The following is a 20,533-nucleotide window of genomic DNA, read 5'->3' as shown; positions in this document are numbered from 1 at the left end:
TCTTCAGGGGCTAGGGAGAGCACATGTTTCAGGGGTCATCAGGACATCTGAGAGGTCAGCCACAGATACACGTGGCCTCTGGTATTCCCACGGAGGTACCTCAGGAACGCCATTTGGCACTTCTACTTATCTGTTCAGGCATTCATCTTTTTAATTTACAGTAACAGAAAACATTTATTACACTGCTGCTGCCTTCCTAGCTCTGTCTGGACCCTCTATGCACATTATCTTCAATTCTCCCAGTGACACTTTAAGGTAGATAGAGTTATCTTCATTTAATAAGAGAGAAGATAGTTTCAGAGAGGTTGAGTCACTTGCCTAAGTCACATTGCTAAGTAGTGCTAAAGCTAGAATTTCAGTTTAGGGCTGGTTGCCTCATAAATCTCTCCTCTTTCTGCTCCCTACCGAAAACTGACCTCCCTTCGATCCTCCATCTAGATGCAAATACAGGTGGAAGATGAAGGAGTCACTTACCAACTGTGGGTACCCAATGTGAAGTGGTTGCTTTTTGTGCTTTACAACTATTCCCCTTGGGAAGAGCCATTCCCCAAGCCACGCTCAAAGGGCATTCCTGAAGCCATCATTTCAACTAATGTTGGGAAAGTGATTAGCAGTGGATTAGTTGCTAGCCTCCTGTGCTGGTCAACTTAATGGCCAAAATGAAGTCAGACTGGATTGTCCACCATAGCCTAACCATCACTGAGTGACTACAAACAAAAATTCTGACTTCAGTCATTGGGTCTCAACCAGGGCAGATTTTGCCCCCTGGATACTGGCAATGTCTGAAGACGTTTTGGGTTGTCACAACTTGGAGATGCTATGGGAATCTAGGGGGTAGAGGTCGTGGATTGGGTAGAGGCCAAATACCCTACAACGCACAGGACAGCTCCCCACGATAAAGACTCCTCTAGCTCCAAATGTCCATGCAGAAGTTTGGAAACCCTGCTGCAAATAATCAATCCAAAGGGATTTGATGCAACTGGAAATTAATTAAATATCAGAAAGAACAGCTATTTTATTCCTGGGAATCTGTGGGTAGGGTTAGCTGAGACCAGTCCATTTCCTGTTAGGCTAACCAGTGGGCATTGTATATTTTTTCCAGTTTGTCTTAATCAAGAGTGGTCCATGGAATTTACTTAGCATTTCTTTGGGTTAAAATCAAGAATGGAAAATTTAACCTCTAGGAGGAAAAGAAACAGAAAATGAAAAATACGTGTAATAATGGAAATTTGTGTGCAAACTTTAATAGCGTGTATTTCTTCTCTGTAAGGTTACTCGTCCCGCACACCACCCCTCAGGCCACAGGTATGTACCTCACCCACCCACACACAACTCATAGGAGGAAAGCTGGGGTTTGGGCCCAGAAGAATGGATTTCAAATTCCAAATTTACCACGAACTAATCTTGACCAAATCACCTTCTTTAAGCTTTAGCAGAGGCTAAAGGGCGGGTCTCTGCCTGCACATCCCAGAGAACTGTGAGTTTTTCGAAGCATAATTTACATAAAAGCCCTTGGCAAAACTACAAAGTATGATTTAATTGTTTGCATGATGATGATCACACACACACAGAGGGCTTCTCCTCCATGGGGCACGTGGATTCTCTGTAGCAGATTTTCCTGCATGATCACTGCCTGTGTGGGCTTCTCCTGGGTGATTCTCCTGTTTCTTATGCCACGCTGGAGAAATACTCTCTATAGCATAAAATGGAACATTGAATTCAACTTAGTTTAATCACGTCCCAAAGGAGATTATTGCTTCCTAGAGGACAATACCTCCCATTACAACAAGAAGGCTAGGATGATCGGACTAATGATATTTATGATACAGCTTTCTAGTTTCCAAATGATGAAATCTTGACATCAGCCTCTGCTTTATTGTCCTACAGCAATTCTTCCCACTTGGAGCCAAAGTCTTATTGCTCTTCAATTCTTGTCTGCTTTTGTCTTTCCTTCACTAACAGGATGCTGGATTTTTACTTTCAAAATCAACACAATTTTAAGGGTCATAAAAAAGTTTTTAAAAGCACGTGCCACCCTTACATTACAACCCGAGCTTCTGCTGTGAATTAGAGAAGTAGCCTGTACATGCATTGCTAATGAACTTGTATCTGATGATCTCAAGGCTCTTGTAGTGTTTCTGACACACATGGTTTCTCATAACTGCCCCCCTTTCTTGCCTGTAAAGTCTTGTTATGCAGAGCAGAATTATTTTGAGAACAAATGAGCTATAATTTGCAATGTGCTGTGAGTTCTTGAGAATAGAAACTCCCATGACTAAACTCTCCATGAGCAGAGCAAATCAGAGAAGAACAACAAATGCTTTTATCACTCAGGTTAGCCGAATCAGTCCGGGTTTTCCATTTCACTTGAGCGAGAAGGTAATGGCCTTGAAGACATGTGCCATTTTTGTTTTAAGCTTGGTACCTGCCCTTGATGCTCAGTGAACCCACTCCAGCTGTGCGGCTGCCTAAGGAAGCCACTTTAGGTGTCTCCCTGGTGCTATGGGATGGGAACATGCAGAGGTGGGCAGACACTTACTGGTGGGGTCTCCTTTCACATCCAGAGATGGAAAACTGAGCATTAAGAAGTAGTGAAGGTAGCTTTGGAACCAAGCATCTGACTTCTGATCATTGCTCTTAACCAAGGGTTAGCAAAGCATGGCCTGTGGCCAAATCTGAGTGGCAGCATGTATTGTAAATAGTTTTATTGGAACATCGCGAAGCTCATATATGTCCATGGCCACTTTTGTGCTATGCCAGCTGAGTCGAGGACCATATGACCCTAAAGCCTAAAATTTTTACTATCCAGTCCTTTGGAGAAAAAGTTTGCTAACCTCTGCTCCACCACTGGGTTTCATCTGAGGGAGCTCAATGGTAAATACTTCAGGTATATAGGGAACACAAACAAATGTCAGGATTCCTGCCTCAAGAATCTTCCTGTTGGAAAAGCAAAGTGTAACTACCTGAAAAATTAATTAATAATACAAGAGTCAGATGATGATGTGAGTCAGCAATCAAGGACAGCGCAGTGCGATAATCTTCTGAGCTGGCATATACCAGGCACTTATGTCCTGGGCACCAAGCCTAGTACTTTTTTTTTTTTTTTTTAATTTTATTTATTTTTGATAGTCACACAGAGAGAGAGAGAGGCAGAGACACAGGCAGAGGGAGAAGCAGGCTCCATGCACCGGGAGCCTGACGTGGGATTCAATCCCGGGTCTCCAGGATCGCGCCCTCGGCCAAAGGCAGGCGCCAAACCGCTGTGCCACCCAGGGATCCCAAGCCTAGTACTTTTAATGCATTACAGGGTTAGTTCCTCACAAAACCCCTTTGAGGTAAATATTATTACCCACGTTACACAAATGAAGAGTGCCAGATCCAGAGAGCCTTATTTGCCCCCAAAGACACGGCTAAAAAGTACTGAGTCCTTTGAACCCAGCACGTGTGATTCCAGGACCCATGCTCTTCACCATCAGCTGAGCGGCAGACGGTGAGGACCTCAGGAGTCTGAGCAGTGCCGGAATGGTTGTGGGCTGGGGCGAGCTACCAGGGCTTCAAAGCAGACGTGGGTCTAAGCAAAGCCAAGAAGAAGAGAGAAGAGTCTAAGAAACTGTGCCCCCCACAAGAGGGAAGACCATTTAAACATCAGTGGCTGCTAACATAAAGAGAAAAGGAATGCTGACAGTATTTTTTCTCATGAATATCCTTTCGATACATCTTCCTGTACCTTGCCTGACTTCTAATTCCCACCCCTGACCTCCTCTTTCTCTCACATGTGCACATGCATAAACACAACACACACACACACACACACACACACACACACACACTCTTCCTGCAACAGCAGAGAAACTCAAGGTCATCCCTAGGCCCTGCCTATGCACCTGTGTTGTAAACAAACACCTCACTAGAGTTAAAATTTATTCAACTAAAACACATTCACATAGCCTTTCCTTGCAAGTCAGGGCTGGACCCTAATCCGGTTTCTTGAATGCTCATTGGATGAAGGAAGCTACAGAAAGAAATGGCTAATTCATAGTGACCCTTCCCAAGAAGACAGTTGGAGCATTTCTTGACTCAGAACAAAACAAGAGCCACACTGCCTCCCAGCTGAGGCCCCCCTGGCAGCTGTGACCTGGAAACACGATTGTTTGTTCTTCTCTCCCCCTCACCCCCCGAAGCCCAGTAGAGTACACAGAAGGCAGGAGGGGCCAGCCACACCTGCCACGTTGGCCTCTCCTGCCGAAGTCCCTCTGTCAGTTCAGACCACCGCTATGGTGGAGCTGGGACAACAGGGTGGGAGCAGGGAAAAGGAGGCTCTGGAGCAGTTCAAATTGTCTAAAATCCAGAACAAGCCCCGATGGTCGAATTACCATTCAGATTCATTTCGAGATTGCAGAATGTGCTGGCGATGTTTTTCTAAAGGGCAACCCCGGTGCTCCCGAGATGGGAGGCACCCTCCCTTCTGACATACTTATTCCATTTTCCGGGGGGAGGAGGGAGGGAGGGGACAGAGCTGGCTCAGCAGCCCCATAATCTACGCCACCCATTTCAGCAGGGGCTTGATAGCCACTCAGGTTGGAAGTGAAAGTTTATGTCTTAAGCTTGAAGTGTCCTTCCCTTAATGATGCCTGATGGCGAAGACCCCCTCTATTGGATATGAACCTGCCTTTATTGGATATGAACATGCCTCTCCTTTCCTCATTGAGCCACATCATGGTGAATGGCAATCAGAGTCCAAAACAAGTAAATGGAGCCATCATAGAAAGAACTTGGCCAGATAGTCTTCAGAGAAGTTGAGAGGAGTCACTGGGACCAGGCCAGGTGGAGAGATAGGCCATGTGTCAGGGTCCTGAGGGCCGTGAGTGGGAGATATCCCCAGGCTCTCCTTCCCAGGACCCACCCTGAGCTTGGAGAATGGGGATCCAGGGATGGAGTGGGAGCCCCAGAGAGCACTCACTGGTGTTTGCTGGTTTCCTCTGGTGGGCACATTGTACCCCATCCACCAGATCTATCCTTTGCAACTCCCTCCTCCACGTGGCAAACAAAACTCAGCTCCTCCCTTGAATTCATGATAAACGTCAGGCTTTATTCCCCCCCCCCCAGAAGCAACATGATTCGTGGTGGGGGTGGCTGCGTGGGGTCAAAGCACAGCTCTGGTGTGTGCTAGCCACATACCGCTGCCTCAGTTCCCCACCTGCTAAATGAGGACACCGGTAAAAGCGCCGCAGGATTAGTTGAGCTAATACACGGGAACAGCACATGAAGCAAGTTCCTCTCGACAAGTGTTAGCTGTTCGTGCAGTTTGTGTTACTATACTAAACCAGTCATGCGGCCATCAGCCCAAGAAAGGTGTGAGTTCTCTGAGCACAGCAGCTGGGACGTACCACCTGCAGCATCTGACACGTCCTCTGCTTGCTCAAATACTCTTAGGGCGAATTAAGGTGTGGCTGTTCTCTGAATTTTCTTTCTATCTCTGATCATGTTTCTGACAATGAGATATATTGTTAAAACACGCTCTCTTCACTAATAGGAAAATTACTTGAATTTCTCTCATTAGATTTAATCCTCTCACCCCAACTAGATTCACCTAACAGATACCCTATTATTATTAAGGCAAGTTTGGCAGCCAGAGTCTTAGATCAGTGGGTCACTGTCCTTGTGATCACTGTGGTCCTGGATAATCTCAGTAGGAGATACCATTGATCATCCACACAAAGGCACTGAACTTTCCTTTCCCTCCTGAGTGGGGTGCCAGGGTGGGGATCCCAGGTGAAATGGCATCACAAAAAACCCTTGAAGGGGAATCCTTCCAGGTCCTAGGAATCAATCCTGCCACACTAGGGAGGTGAACAACTGAAAGAAAAATCTAGGCATGTTTCTCTTTAAGAAAATTAAACATGTATGTTCATTCTATGAAAATCCAAGAAGTGAAATTTTACACTAATGAAAATAGCTAAATTAGGAAATAAATCCTTACATTACTAAGCAGCACAGGGAGCCTGGTTGGCTCAGAGGGCTAAGCGTCTGCGTTCGCTCGGGTCATAATCCTCGGGTGCTGGAATTGAGCTCCACGTCAGCCTCACTGCTCAATGGGCGGCCTGCTTCTCCCTCTCCACCGCTTGTGTTCTCTTGCACGTTCTCTCATTCTCTCTCAAGTTTTTATTTATTACTTGAGGGGGATAGGGGAGAGAGAGAGCATAGAGGGCAAAGGAGAAGCAGGCTCTCCACTGAGCAGAGTGTCTGATGCAGGGCTCCATCCCAGGACACAGGGACCCTGACCTGGCCTGAAGGCAGCCGCTTCACGGACTGAGCCACCCAGACACCCTTAAATAAAATCTTAAAAAAAAAAAAAAAAAGACAACAACAATTCAACAACAATCTCGTAAGTATATTTTCGGCTCATGGAGGTGATCAGTTTGCCATCATCGGGGCCTTGTGGGCAGGCTGAACTAACGGCACCTATGGTGGCCTGGTGGTGGCCATTTCAATGTGCCATGCCTCTTCACAGGCACCTAAGACCCAAGTGGCCAGCTCAGGAAGCACCATTTACTTATAACACGGCCACCCGCAGGCCCAGAACACTGAGCACCAGAGCAAGAATCCAAAAGAATCCTAAAGTCCTTGGTTCAAGTACTGACTCTGCCACTTGCTTGCTATGTGACATTCAGCTGGTTTATTGGTTTCTTAGGCACGCGTTTCTTGCCTGAAAATCTGGAAGTGGAGCTAGAATATTATCAATCCTCCCCCCAGCAAAAATATCCTGTGATTCAGCCCCATCAGGCCAGCCCCACTGTGATCATAGAAGATCTTCCCAAAGAGGCTTCATGTACTGTTCCTGTCACTGAAGGTAAAATTCACTGGCAGCATTCAGCTCTCACCCAGACCTAATTATGATATTATCACAAGCCACTTCTTTTTTTTTTAAACTTCTTTTTAAAAGATTTTATTTATTTATTTGTGAGAGGGAGAAAGAGCACGAGCAGGGGTAGACGGAGAAGCAGGCTCTCACGAGCAGGGAGTCTGACTTGGGGCTCCACCCCAGGACCCTGGGATCATGACCTGAGCCGAAGGTAGACGCTTAACTGAGTGAGCCCATCCAGGCACCCCCATAAGCCGCTCCTGATTACAAGGTAGTTACACAAAGTGAGAAGTGTATTCTCAACGACTTTGCAAAATTAATTTCTCATAGGAATAAGTGTGAAATTAGGGTCACATTATTTTTAATAGTGCACATGAATTGAAACATTTTCATTGCATTATTTTGAGTTTGCATAATTCAAAATCCTATTATGTGTGACTTGAGTATTCTCTCTGATTTTTTAAACCTTCAAGAGAGGGAATGGAGGTGGTAGGTGAGATAGGTGATGACACAGGGCCAGACTTGATGGAGAAAGACCATGGGTTTGAAGGGATCCGGCCAGAGGAACATCCAGGACCATAGAGAGGATACCGTAGAGATGACCCAGGAGCACAATCTTGGCTTCTTTGGGTGATCACTCTGTACTGAATTTGAGATGAATGGCCAATTTGGAAGTTAGATTTCTTCTTCTTCTTCTTTTTTTTTTTTAATTAAAATCACTCCCAGCTTGAATGCTGCTAAAAAATGTTCAACCCCCAAATTAAAAATGCCCAAATAGCAACAACCTCCCCTTGGCCTTTGGCAAAGAGGAGCCATTTTGTGCTCTTCAGAAGGCTGACAGGAATTTTCTGAGGACACTACGGTCTAAAAACAAACCAGGCAGGGTTAGATCAGTTTCAAGTCTGAGACTTTGTGTTTAGAACCATAGCTAGAAGCTAAAAGATGTGTTTTTTCTAAACCAGTGAAATCAAGAAATAGCCATGAAGATTTAAAAAAAAAAAAAAAAAAAAAAAACTGTTCTCTAAATCTTCCCTTCCATGTCCTACCGGCTGGTCCCTTTAGATTGCAGGAGTTTGTGATTATAACTTTATTCACAACCCATTTCTGGTTTTCAAGTAGCTCCCTCTCCAAGATGAGATTACAAAGCTTTGAAAATTAGAGGCACTCCTCCCCTCACCCCAAAGAGCTATCCTTGACGAGGTCCTCTGTTGAAACGGAAGGAATTTGCTTTATAGCAGCCTCCCTTGTGGAATTATGTATGGGGACCTTTAACAATACAGCATTTGCAATGGGCAGGTGAGAGCTGGCCAAGTTTTTAAAGGGGATTTCACAGACCAGGTCAGCAGGGAGGTGGATGGGTGAGCTGCAGCGGATACAATTATTTGACTTTCTGAGCTGTTCTTTTGAAGCCTCTACACTTAATAGAAAGAAAAAGAATAATCCTCTTTGCCAACCTTTTGTAGCTCAATCTTTATTGTTCCCAGTAAAGTCCAAAGAAAATGGACAAGATTCATTTTGTCCAGAAAGCATTTGTGTATTTCATATAGGTCTGAGCTTTGAAGCATTGATAGTTAAGTGGGAGAAAAGACAAAGATTTCTCTCTAATCTGAGGAAATCAGAGGGGGAATTTCTGAAACTCTCTGGCCTAACTCAAAACAGTGCTGGGTGGTATCTCCAGACATACACCTCCTTTGCTACAAAACTCAGCATGGAAATTAGCACAGGCTTACAAAATGATGAAAATTAGGCCAGACTGTAACAAAGCAAGCCTGTAGGCAAATTAAGACTTTTTCATAAAACCTGAGAACATGGTTTATAGGACCAGGGAAGCTTTCTTTTACTTACAGGCTCTTAATCACTCAACAGGCATCTCTAAGACACTGGCCTGGTCAATGGGCTGCTTGGACAACCATCTGCAAACCATCATTGTTTGACTTGGGGTACATGAGAGGTACTTGGTTAATATTTACTCACTGATACATCCAGTAGCTGATCAGATGGTTTGAATAATTGGATGTTAGAAATAACTATCGGTCTGGCAATACCAACTCTCAGTGGCCAAAGTAGGTCACCAGGAACCATGTAATTGGGTTGCTCGCTATTCTATTCTCAGGGCAGAAATGAAGAAATGCGTCACATGCATTTTGACTATTTTAGTCAGAACTCATAAGATGGCCACTGTGGAAAGAACTGGTGAGAATTTGAGGAGCGGTAACATTTTCTGCTGATGGGAGTGTTCCTGAAACTATCTGTGTGTTGAACCTCCTCTTTGAGAAAGGCTCACCATAGGGAACTACTGGTGTTGGGTTTTTATACTGAGTTCTGAGAAAAACAAACTTTCCAACTTCTTTTGTCACCTTAATGCTGATAACAATGTCAACAGTGGGCCCCGCCCTGGAGAGCCACACACATCTGGGCTTGATTTTAAGGGGACAGCTAGGGATTTCTACAGGCGGCAGTGAGGTAGAGTCAGTATTCTTAGTAGAGACAGCTGGAAGAAAGGTAGAATGAAGGACAGACAGCAGGCTCCATTGGAAGACAGGAAAGTTCTGAGGGAAGTTGAGGGACCTGGAGATTCTGCAGCTATAAGGAGGCTACTCCCACCTCTCCAAGGTCCTAGGGATTCTAGTTTGAATAGGTTTTCTTATCTCCCTTCTTCATAGAATCCCTAGAATGTACCCAGCAGCATCTCAGCCCTACTGTTCACTTCCCCAGATTGGCAGCTATGAGTTGAACCAACTGTTTGCCCTTCTTTCTTCAGAGCTGTCCTGCTGCCACTAACCTCCTTTTTTTTTTTTTTTTTTTTTAGATTTTATTTATTTAGTCACAAGAGACACAGAGAGAGAGGGGCAGAGACACAGGCAGAGGGAGAAGCAGGCTCCATGCAGGGAGCCCAACGTGGGACTTGATCTCGGGACTCCAGGATCACGCCCTGGGCCGAAGGCAGGCGCCAAACCGCTGAGCCACCAGGGATTCCCCACCGACCTCTTCTTAAATACACATTCCATACACACAACACCACTCGGTGATGCTCACCAAAACATGTATCTGCAGACACAAGACATGTCCATCAGCATGCAGATGAGCACGTACACATGCTAGGCACAGCAGTGTGTGAACACTGGATGTCAATGCAGGTGTACACACACACACACACACACACACTGGAACACACCAAAACATGTACACAAACACACAGCGTCCCACATGAGCATGTGCACACTAGGGCACAGACATCTGCACTCCCACCAGAGCACAAGGGTAAGCACACACTGGCACGCGTGTTTGCCAGCACCCACCCTGAGCTATTAGCCGTAAGACTGGGCTTGGCCACAGGCTATGTCCACAGTGGATTCACTTGGCTCCGCTGCCTTCTGCCTGGAGCAGGTTGCTCTGGCCATTCTGCCTCCTGTGACAACAGGTCGCAACCTCCACCCTCACCCCCAGGCTGTCTTTTCTATTCTTTCCCCTGTAACCCCTCTTCTCTCCAATTCTCCATCATCCCTCTCAGCCCACATGATGAAAGGGCAGTTCTAACTGAGGGCCATCATTCATGTTATGTCTTAGAACCAGTACAGCATCCCATGGAAGGGACCTGGGGAAACACAGAAGCACACAGCTGAGTTCCTAGTATCTACAGCAAGAGAGAGAAGTAGGAATTCATCCTATCCCAAACGGTGGTTGCATTCTGGGTTGTCCTTCCCAACCCCAAAGTTTGCAAACCCACTCTTAGCCCGGTGCCCTACAAATGTCCCGCAGAAGCTCATGAGCACTTCACAGGCAACTTTGAGAAGGTGACAGATATTCACACATTTGGTTCTTTAGTGCTTCACGTAGTTTGCTTTGCATCGGATTTCTTATCTTGGTTTGTTTTGTGCCAGTCAAGAGCAAAAGGGTTTGCCCTCCCTGAGCTCAGATCAAGCAGATGCAAGTGGACTCAAGGCTAAGAGCTGGCAAAAACAATTGAAAGCTGATGACAGACATTTGACTTTCAAAGGCAATTCTCCTACTCCTTCAGGATTTCGTAAACAAACAAACAAATAAACCTCAACTCTGTGTGTAACAGTTCACTGTTCCTTTAGAAAACCTCACACATACAAAATTTTACATGCTGTATGAAGATACGTTCTTACCAAGCAGATCAATTACAAGCTATTACTTAGAATCAAAACCTCTCAAATATAATTTTTCTTTACGCATTTGATTTTCATATACATGTAGGGCAGTGGTGGGGATGGGGCACACACGGATTGCACACGGAGGGCCATCCCTCCCAAGACAAGCTCCAAAATAGATGTATTTATTAATAGTAAAACCGATAATATAGATTTTACCAGATTTGTGGGAAATGTGAGTTCAGAATTATAGCAGCACACTGGAGAAAAACATAATTCCATGTTAACAACCAAATATTTCATACTCAGCAGAAAAATTCATATTACGTGAGTGAAGATATTCAGCATCAAAATAACTAGTTCTTAAAAAATTGAGAGGGAAATAGTGGTCAGTGCTTACTAAGCACAATATCTTCAGAAGTCTGCCTCAGAGCTCAGTCACCGGTGCATGATATTGCAAACTGCCGAGCGAAGACCCTGGGAGAGAGGCTGCATAGAATATTCTAGAATGTGTACCCTGAACGAGGGATCAGAGAAACTGTGTTTGGGGCCTGGTTCTACTCTTGGGCAAGTCATCAAACTTCTGAGCCTTATTTTCTTTGTTTACAAAAATAGAATCCTACTACTTTATCTGCCACTGGCCACAGGATAGTGAAGAAGATCCAGCAAGTGAGGGTATAGGAAGGCACTTTGTAAATATAAAGGTCTGACTGCGTTAAGAGACCGATAGTTTCTGGACGGTCTCCATCTCTGGTCGGAGGAAGGATCTTGCTTGTCCTTGTTCTAATGCTTTCTATTTATTTTTTTCCCCTTGAGCCTGAAAATTAGTTGCTGAGTAGCACAAATCATAACAGGCAAGCAAAGTGGGCAGTGAACATTCCTAACACTCCCCCCACTGCTAGTCGGGCTGCTTCAGACAGCAATCTGCTTCCTCTTCAAGTCAACAAAGTCCTTGGGTGGCCTCCGATAAATCTGCAGCAAATGTATAAGCATAAGGGGCAAGCCAGAAATGTTGGACTACGTCCTTGGATTTTTCACAACAGAGGGTCCCTGCTAGAGAGTTACAAATATTGTGATAAGGTGGAAGTCCAGATTTTAAAAAAGTATTTAGAGCTGCAGGGAATCACGAAATTTAGTTTCCTAATTCTATGAGCCAATATCAGGAGGGTGGGGGCTGATAAGTAAATGTTCTTAAAACTTCGTAATTTCAAGAACACACACAATTCATTTTGTAGGTGAAAGGGATGTTCAGCTCTCTCATACCTCATCTCACTGATGAGAAACTAGAGCCCAGAGAGAGCTGTCTGCCCAAGTTTACATTCCAATTCAGCAACAAAAAAAGGAAAAAGATGTTAGGACCAGTGTTTCCAGCTATCGCATTGGGCAAATGATGTTCTTTCTCTTTAGCAGGTTGGGAGACTCAGGCCCACATGGTTTTCAGGCTACTGAGTTCCAAGCACCTTTTTGGGTGCATCACTTCAGAGTGGCATCTCTGCTCCATCATTCTGTGCAGGAGGTAGACATCGTTACCGCCATCTTACAGAGGAAGAAAGGCTCTGCAGGCCGGCTGCTTCCCTCGGTGGAAGGCTCGGAGGAACCACCTCCTGAAGCCAGACCTTTCTAGCTCCATGGCCCTCTCCTTCCTTCCCCATGGTGCTGCTCCAGAGAAGATAGAAGCACTTGCAGAGGGTTGGAACCTTAGGAAAAAAAATTGTCTTTCCTCAACTGAACTTTTCTCAACACAGGCCTAAAGTATTCTGCGGAATGTTTTTTACTTTAACCTATTCTTTTAATTGTCAATCCTGGAGACATTAGCCCAAGAACATAATTCAAAAGAAATTTTAGAAGCTATGTATGTAAAGATTTTCTCGCCGGATTGGCTATAATAACAAAAATCAGAAACAGCCCAAATGTCCAACAGTAAAGAAGTAGGAAAATACGATGCATGAACTATGGAAGCTTACATAGTAATTAAAACCAATTGTGAAAGCTCAGCATAAAAAAATGCTTACAATGGATTACTAAGAAAAAACAGCACATGGAAATGCTTTTATAAGGGCAACTACATAAGATATGTATACAGTTATAAAGACTATTGGAATGGAACACAAGGAAATAAAAATAACAAGTTATTGGGTTAGCTTGTCAGATTATGGATTTAAAAAATCTATAACTTCCTCAAATGAGTTTATGATATTTTTATTAAAACACCTCAAATTAAGAGAGGGGAAAATAGCGATAGCTACTTGGAACATTTAGTTAATAACCTGGACCAAATCAGACCACATTGGTTAGGCAATCTGCCTTTTTATTCTTCCCATATTTTGAGGGAATTGAATACTGTGATTTTTGCCATAATCCACAAACTTATTCTTCTCCTGGTACCTCTCATTAATTAGGTTTTTTTTTAAATTTGTTGGTTAACATTCTCCAACTGTTAGCCTTTTTTTATTTTCTGCTCTTTCCCTAGTCTTGAAGCCAAGTCAGAAAAATTAACATTTTTCTTTATTTGCTTATTTATTTTTGAGATATAATATTATTCAGATCATATGAAATTATCTTATTTGTATGTCCAAAACAAACAAATATTGGAAATTTTATATCAAAAATTTTAATAACAACAGATTTTATCTTAAACCATCCTCACAACTTATTTTGAATTATTTTGGTCACTTAAATTGCCCTGTCCCCTCCACCAGTTTAAGTTCTGTTGTTTTGCTTGGCTTAGATTTAAATGCTAAGTCCTCTAGAGGAAACTTCCAAATAATGCCACTCCAATATATTTCACACTCAATAAACCATTAAAGTTAATTTAATCACATGGAAACATCCAGATTTCTTTCACTCATCCACTATTTAATTCGTTCCACAAGTGTTTATGGTGTGTGGACTCTGCTTCCAGCAGTGCACTAAGCACCACACACCTCTCTGAGCAAGATTGAGTGGTCTCTTCCCTCAGGGAGCATAGACTCACTTTTTCAGGCTGGAAGGAACAGCTAAGTACCACAGTGACTAAATAGTTTGTCTCAACTAATATGTCAAGTGACTAGTTTGATTATTTTTTTAACCAAATTGACTGAATGTTTGCTCAAATTGATTAAATCTACCATCAATTCAGTGTTAATAAGAACTAACGTTGGCTCAAGCAGAGAAGAAGTCTATGTTGAAATATCCCTGCTGTTTATTTAATCCATTAGCTGACCGTAGGTAAATACAGCTCAGGAGAAAAAGGATTCCCAAGGTAGCGTGTTTGGACAGCTCTAATGCAAACCAGTTCCCAAGCGAGGGCCCTAACCCTTCTAAATAAAACACAAGACACAATGCTTGGGGACTCTTGAAAGTAAAAGCGTACATCCAGTAAAAGTTAAATCTAACTTTTTAAAGACGGAGGCAAAAAGAAAAAGAATTAAAAATACATACAACAGTGGTCGTTCACCTAAGCAAGAGCTTCCCAGGACTGGGCAACAGCAGCAGCTTGGTCTCTAAGCCAGCAAGTGTGAGAAATGCCAAGGGAAAAAATTTAAGGAGCTCATTTGGATGAACAGAGCCGGATGACTAGATGTTGGTGAAAATGCCGTTGAAGAAAACCTTGTCCTGGCATTACTTAGAAGTTCCCCTTACATCCAGCTCTGAGCGGTTTAAGCAAAGAGCTGGCGTTCGAGAAGTTTGCACTTAAATATCCAGTCACTGAGCACGCACACCAAACATTCAGCTACAAAATCTGGGTGGCCATCCTGACCAGTTGACGACCTGGCAGACTTTGCCTCTCATTTCCCTCCCCTAATTGTTTATATTATATATTTTGGAGTATGTTTTCACTTTGGGGGAACATCCCCTACAGAATAAGTTGTCTTAGAAAATAAAAATGGCTATTTCTAAACCTCATCCTGTGGCCTGTCAAAGCTTTGAGCTTTGTTCCCGATTGGGCCCACCGCTCCGCTGGATCACCATGTTCCTGTGCTAGAATGGGTATGCTCAGAACTCAAAAGAAGGACGAGTTGGATTTCAACAGATGGAGAGAATGCCCAGTGCTGTTTACCACACAGTTGAGAGCAAATTAAGAATTCTAACCATGGGTTTCCATTTCCTGTTGCTAGATATTGAGAACAAGAAAACAGACCATGATGTAATAATAGTAATAATTAATACCACTTCCATGTATTGGCTGTCTGCTGTGTATCAAGCATATTATATGCATTTCTCATCTTTACAACTCTACAAAAAAAGTTATCCTTATTTTAGAGGGGAGAAAACTAAGGCCCAGAGAGGTTAAGCAATCTGCCTAAGATTGCACAGCTAGAAAAGTGGCAACACTGGGATTCCATCTATGATTGGCCTGACTTTTGCCACCACATCCAGCTGCCTCCCTAAAAGTAGAGGTGCAAATAAGCCTGGGGACCTGTATTTTCCGAGGTTTTGTGTCACAGCTGTAGGACCTCACCTCGCAAGACAATGGCCACTGACCACTGGGTGCATTCTTGGCCACTTTGGGGTAGGGAGTTATAGGTACCCAGGAGCTGACGGCTCTCCAGGCAAAAGTGCGCCTGTGCTGTTAAGCACACCACCATTGTCACTTTCAGCCCCAGATCCCGGTGACCATCTAGGCAGACTCTCACCGAGGGACACCTCCTCATGTAGACAAACTGGATCACTATTTGCTTTGATCCTCATAATCTGGGCATTTCCATAAAAAGCAAATGGAAAAATCTTAGTAAAAAGTGGATTTTTAGGGGCACCTAGGTGGCTCAGCAGTTGACATCTGCCTTTGGCTTAGGTCGTGATCCTGGGGTCCTGGGATCAAATTCCACATCAGGCTCCCTGCAGTGAGCCTTCTTCTCCCTCTGCCTGTCTCTGCTTCTCTCCGTGTGTCTCTCATGAATAAATAAATAAACAATTTTTTAAAGTGGATTTTTATAAAGAGTTTGGGGTATGGGTGACTTAATTGAGGAAGAAAAGAGAGAAGACCTCAACTCAAATTCTATCTTCACCCAGTGAAGTCGTAAAGGCCACATGGTGCCATTTGCAGCCCTTGGTGTTAAAGGCTCAAGTCTCCCTTCACCTCGCTTCAGCTGGGTGAGATGCTTGGAAGAACTTTCATCTAGGAGCCTTATCTAAGAGAAGCTGAAATGTCCCTCTCCACCCTAGCAAAGCAAGGATCACGGAAAGATGAAAAATCCAGTCAATGTAACGTTTTCCTCGTGTGTGCCAAGTGTGGAAAGGGGCACAGCCCCCATCTAGTCTGCTTGGTGGGGCTTTTGTTTGCCACTCTCAGCAGCCACCACCACCCAAGCAGCTTTTCCTTTTTCTCCTCTGACTCTACTTTGCTGCTACCTCGGCCCCCAGGCCAACGCAAATGGACTGGTGAGGAAACTCTGTGTAGCGGAATTATCTCCATAGCCTGAAGCCCAGGGTCTGAAGCAGCTACCGTCAGCTGTTGCCCTGAAATCACTGAATTCACAGGCTATGTGGTCCTCTTGTCCCCTGCACACAGGATGGGCTGCTCAGGGTTTGCAATGGAGTCCTCACCCCACAGCACCATGTGACTCATACCCAACAAGGCTTTTCTGAGAAGAAAGCTGTGATCTTACAGAAAACCCCACGATTATTCAGTCCTCAGAAGCCCTGAGGCACCAAGCTGAGGCTGTGCCATGTTCCCTGGCAAGAGCAAAAACTGCCAGTGGCCTCTCCTGCCCTCCTACCATTGTTGCTAAACGGTCTCCCCTACCCCGAGGTAACCTGTGAGGTAGAGGAAGGTCATTTATTTGTGACCACCCTCCCTTCTTTTTTTTTTTTTTTAGATTCAAATACAGCTGGTCCTGTTTCCTATAAAAATGCCATGGCACCAATCCCCCGAGACAGCCTGTTTTGTCTTCGCATGATCTCCTTACTACGTGGCCTAGAAAACATGGTAGGAGTGAAAGGATTCTAGAAAAGCCAGGTTCCCGCGAACTAAAACAAGATGAGGAGTGAGTTCTCCTGCTGGTTGGGTGTTCCTCACAGTGGTGACTTAACAGATCACATCTTCTCATCTGTCCCTACATTCTGTCAGTATATCTAGCTTTTTGGCCTCGGATAGAGAGCTGCTTGCAGTGAGGGGCAGTAGGTGAGTCACTAACCTAATGGGTGTGTCACAGGGCAGCCTTTGGCTGTGGGATGCAGGGCAGCCATGACAGAGCTGTGTCTAGACATAGACCCCAAGGAAGACCCCTTCCCTCCTTCATTGACGCCGCTGCTTAGTCCCTGCCCCATCCAGGTGCTTCCAGTCAGCCATGATCACAGTCGTGACCCTGACGGACCAACGAGAGAAGTGTTCTTTTGGTAAAGGAAGAAGGAAAGGGGCAATGATGGCATCAGCAAGGGGGTGAAAGAAGATGCCAAGAGAAAGATGGCCTGGCTGACAGTTTCTCATCCCACCAGGCATCTGTGAGATACTCCCTTTCCTTTTCTCCACACTGGGTCTGCCCCAGCTGCTCTTCTGCCTCCTTCCACCCCATCCTCCCCCTCCATGCACTTCCTTCTCTCCTTTTATCACTGGAAAACCCTGTACTAGGGCAGGTGTGTGCTCAAGCATCTGGCTCTGAACCCAGGCCCAGCTTGGCTGTAATGAGCAGATGCCGGCATCGAGCAGGGTCCTCTCTGCTCTGCCGCCCCTTGATCTGGGGAGAACAGGATTCAACAGAGATACCAGCCCCTCACAACCCCTCCTCTTGCCCCACACACATGCACAAAGACTTTCTTAAAGCTCCTTGCCGTCAACATGTTGGGCCTTACCTGTCACCGGGAGCTGTGCCTGCAGCAGGGCCGTGATAACCAGCACCTTCCACATCATCTTGTCCTTTCCCCCAGGATGATGCCAGGAGGCCAAGGCTGTGGCAGCCATGGCTGGGACACAGAAGAGAAAAGGAGGCTGCCGCCTTTGTTCTGCTCCTGCCTCCTCAGGAAGTGGAGGACTGTGGGGCTGGTGAGAAGATAGACACCTGCCAACAGGGCCAAGAAGTTCACACTCCCCCTTTCGGTTCATCGGCAGGAAGCTCTGGAGGTTTGAGGGTTTGAGGCGTGTGTGTATCTAAATTTTTGCTTTTTCTCTCATGCAACCATTGCTTTACTCTCCTTTTATCCTAATTGTTGTCAAATTATCCCTAATTCCTGTCTTGATTGGTGACTTTAGGCCCTGGGCAAGTAGGTGTTCGTGATGCACATAAGGCTATTTGCCATTTTCCTAGACTGAGACATTTTTCTGGAGGTTGGTGAGATGGCAGGGCTCTGGATCCAGAGTCAGGATGAACACAGAGGCATAATACCTGGCCTTTCATGCCACTCTCTGCCACCTATGCACTGTGTGGCCTTAACAAAGTCACTCAGCATCTCGAGGTGTCAGCGTCCTTCCCTGTAAAGCAAGTAGCTTGGGTAGACCGGAGGCTGCAGATCAAAACTTGGCCTGAATGGAATTACCTAGTATTTCAAATGCTTTTTTGGATTGTCAATATTAAAACACTGGAGTAATTTACAATAATAAGATAAATAACTAGAAATAAATGTTGCTGAAGAATGCAAAAGACCTGAGTATATGGAAAAGCCTATGGCCTTTGATAATCTTAAGAGGACCACCATTGTAAATTAATCAACCCATCCCACTAAAAATACCAACACATAAATACAATTAAACAATCAGAAAACCATTGTCCTCAAAATTAGCCAAAGATCAAAATAGATATTTCTCCAAAGAAGATATGCTAATGGCCATAAACACATGAAAAGATGCTCAACATCACTAATCATCAGGAAGTTGCAAATTAAAAGCACAATGAGATATCACCTCACACCTGTCAGAATGGCTAAAATTAAAAACACAAGAAACAAGTGTTGACAAGGATGTGAAGAAAAAGGAACAACACTTGTGCACTGTTGGTGGGAATGTAAATTGGTGCAGCTTCTGTGGAAAACGTTATGGATGTCCCTCAAAAAATTAAAAATAGAATTACCATACGATTCAGTAATTCCACTACTGGGTATTTACCCAAAGAAAACTAAAACACTAATTTAAAAAGATATATACATCCCTATGCTTATTGCAGCAGTATTTACAGTAGCCAAGATAGGAAGCAACCCAGGTATCCACCTATTAGATGAATGGATAAAGAAGATGTGGTATATAATGGAATATTACTCAGCCATAAAAAAATGAGATCTTGGGCAGCCCAGGTGGCTCAGCAGTTGAGCATCGCCTTCAGCCCAGGGTGTGATCCTGGAGACCTGGGATCGAGTCCCACATCAGGCTCCCTGCATGGAGCCTGCTTCTCCCTCTGCCTGTGTCTGCCTCTCTCTCTCTCTTTCTCCTCTCTGTGTATTCTCATGAATAAATAAATATTTTTAAAAAGTGAGATCTTGCCATTTGCAATAACATGGGTGGACCTAGAGGGTATTATGCTAAGGGAAATAAGTCAGACAGAGAAAGATAAATACCACATGATTTCACTCAAATGTGGAACTTATGAAACAAAACAAATGGACAAATGAAGAGAAAAAGAGAGAAGCCGAGTCTTTGATACAGAGAAAAAACTGGTGGTTGCAAGAGATGAGGTGAGTGGGGGGATGGGTAAGACGAAAAAAGAAAGAAAAAAATCTATAGTGAGATACTACTTCATACCCCCTGGGGTGACTAAAATAAAAAAGATAGACGATTAGTGTTGGCGAGGAGGTAGAGAAATTGGAACCCTTATATGCTGCTGGTGAAAATGTCAAATAATGAAGCCCTTACAGAAAACAGCTTCAGGGGCACCAGGGTGGCTCAGTCATTTGAGCGTCTTGACTCTTGATATCGGCTCAGGTCTTGATCTCACAGTCATGAGTTCAAGCCCATGTTGGGCTCCATGCCTACTTAAAAAAAAAAAAAAAAAAAAAAAGACTAAAGAAAAGAAAAAGAAAATGGTTTGACAGTTCCTCAAAAAGTTAAACAGAATTATCATATGATCCAGCAATTCGACCTCTAGCCATATACCCAAGAGAATTGAAAACATACGTCCACACAAAGACTCCTATCTGAATGTTCATTGTAGCATTATTCATAATAGCCCTACACTGGAAACCAGCCAACTGAGGAATAGTAAACAAATGTGGTATATCCCCAAAATGGAATATGATTCAAGCATAAAAAGGGATGAAGTATTATTACGTGCTACAACACGGATAGACCTTGAAAACATTGTGTTAAGTGAAAGAAGCCAAACAAAAGAACATGCATTGTAGACAGAAAGTAGATTAGTGGTTGCCAGGAGATGGGGAAGTGGTGAAATTCAAAATAACTGCTTATAGGTAAGAGGTTTCTTTTTGGGGTGACAGAAACATTCTAGCATTAAATGGTGGCGATAGTGTAGACACGGTGAACATAGCAAAAATCACTGAGATTACGCTTTAAAATGGTGAATTTTATGTTATGTGAAAAGTATCTTTAAACAAAAAATAATGCTAAAACAAACAATATTGATTCTGTGCTCGCAAGTAATTTCTCACTGTCTGTGGCTTCCATTTTCTTAATGGTATTTTTAAATGAAAATGT

General features: G+C 44.1%; 1 protein-coding gene across 1 annotated transcript in view; it reads right to left on the bottom strand.

The window, feature by feature from the left end:
• The window catches only part of CD247 (CD247 molecule), a 74,949-nt gene extending 56,936 nt beyond the window's left edge, over window positions 1-18,013 (bottom strand). The window contains exon 1 of the mRNA XM_025430485.3: window positions 17,749-18,013. Within this exon, the coding sequence (XP_025286270.3) occupies window positions 17,749-17,998 (250 nt within the window). The 5' untranslated portion in view covers window positions 17,999-18,013. The remainder of the gene's footprint in view (window positions 1-17,748) is intronic.
• Window positions 18,014-20,533: the final 2,520 nt, after the last annotated feature.

Source organism: Canis lupus, chromosome 7 (assembly GCF_003254725.2).
Source record: "Canis lupus dingo isolate Sandy chromosome 7, ASM325472v2, whole genome shotgun sequence".
NCBI classification, from domain to species: Eukaryota; Metazoa; Chordata; class Mammalia; order Carnivora; family Canidae; genus Canis; species Canis lupus.
Note: the sequence above shows the minus strand (reverse complement) of the source record. Positions and strands in the feature narration are given on the sequence as shown.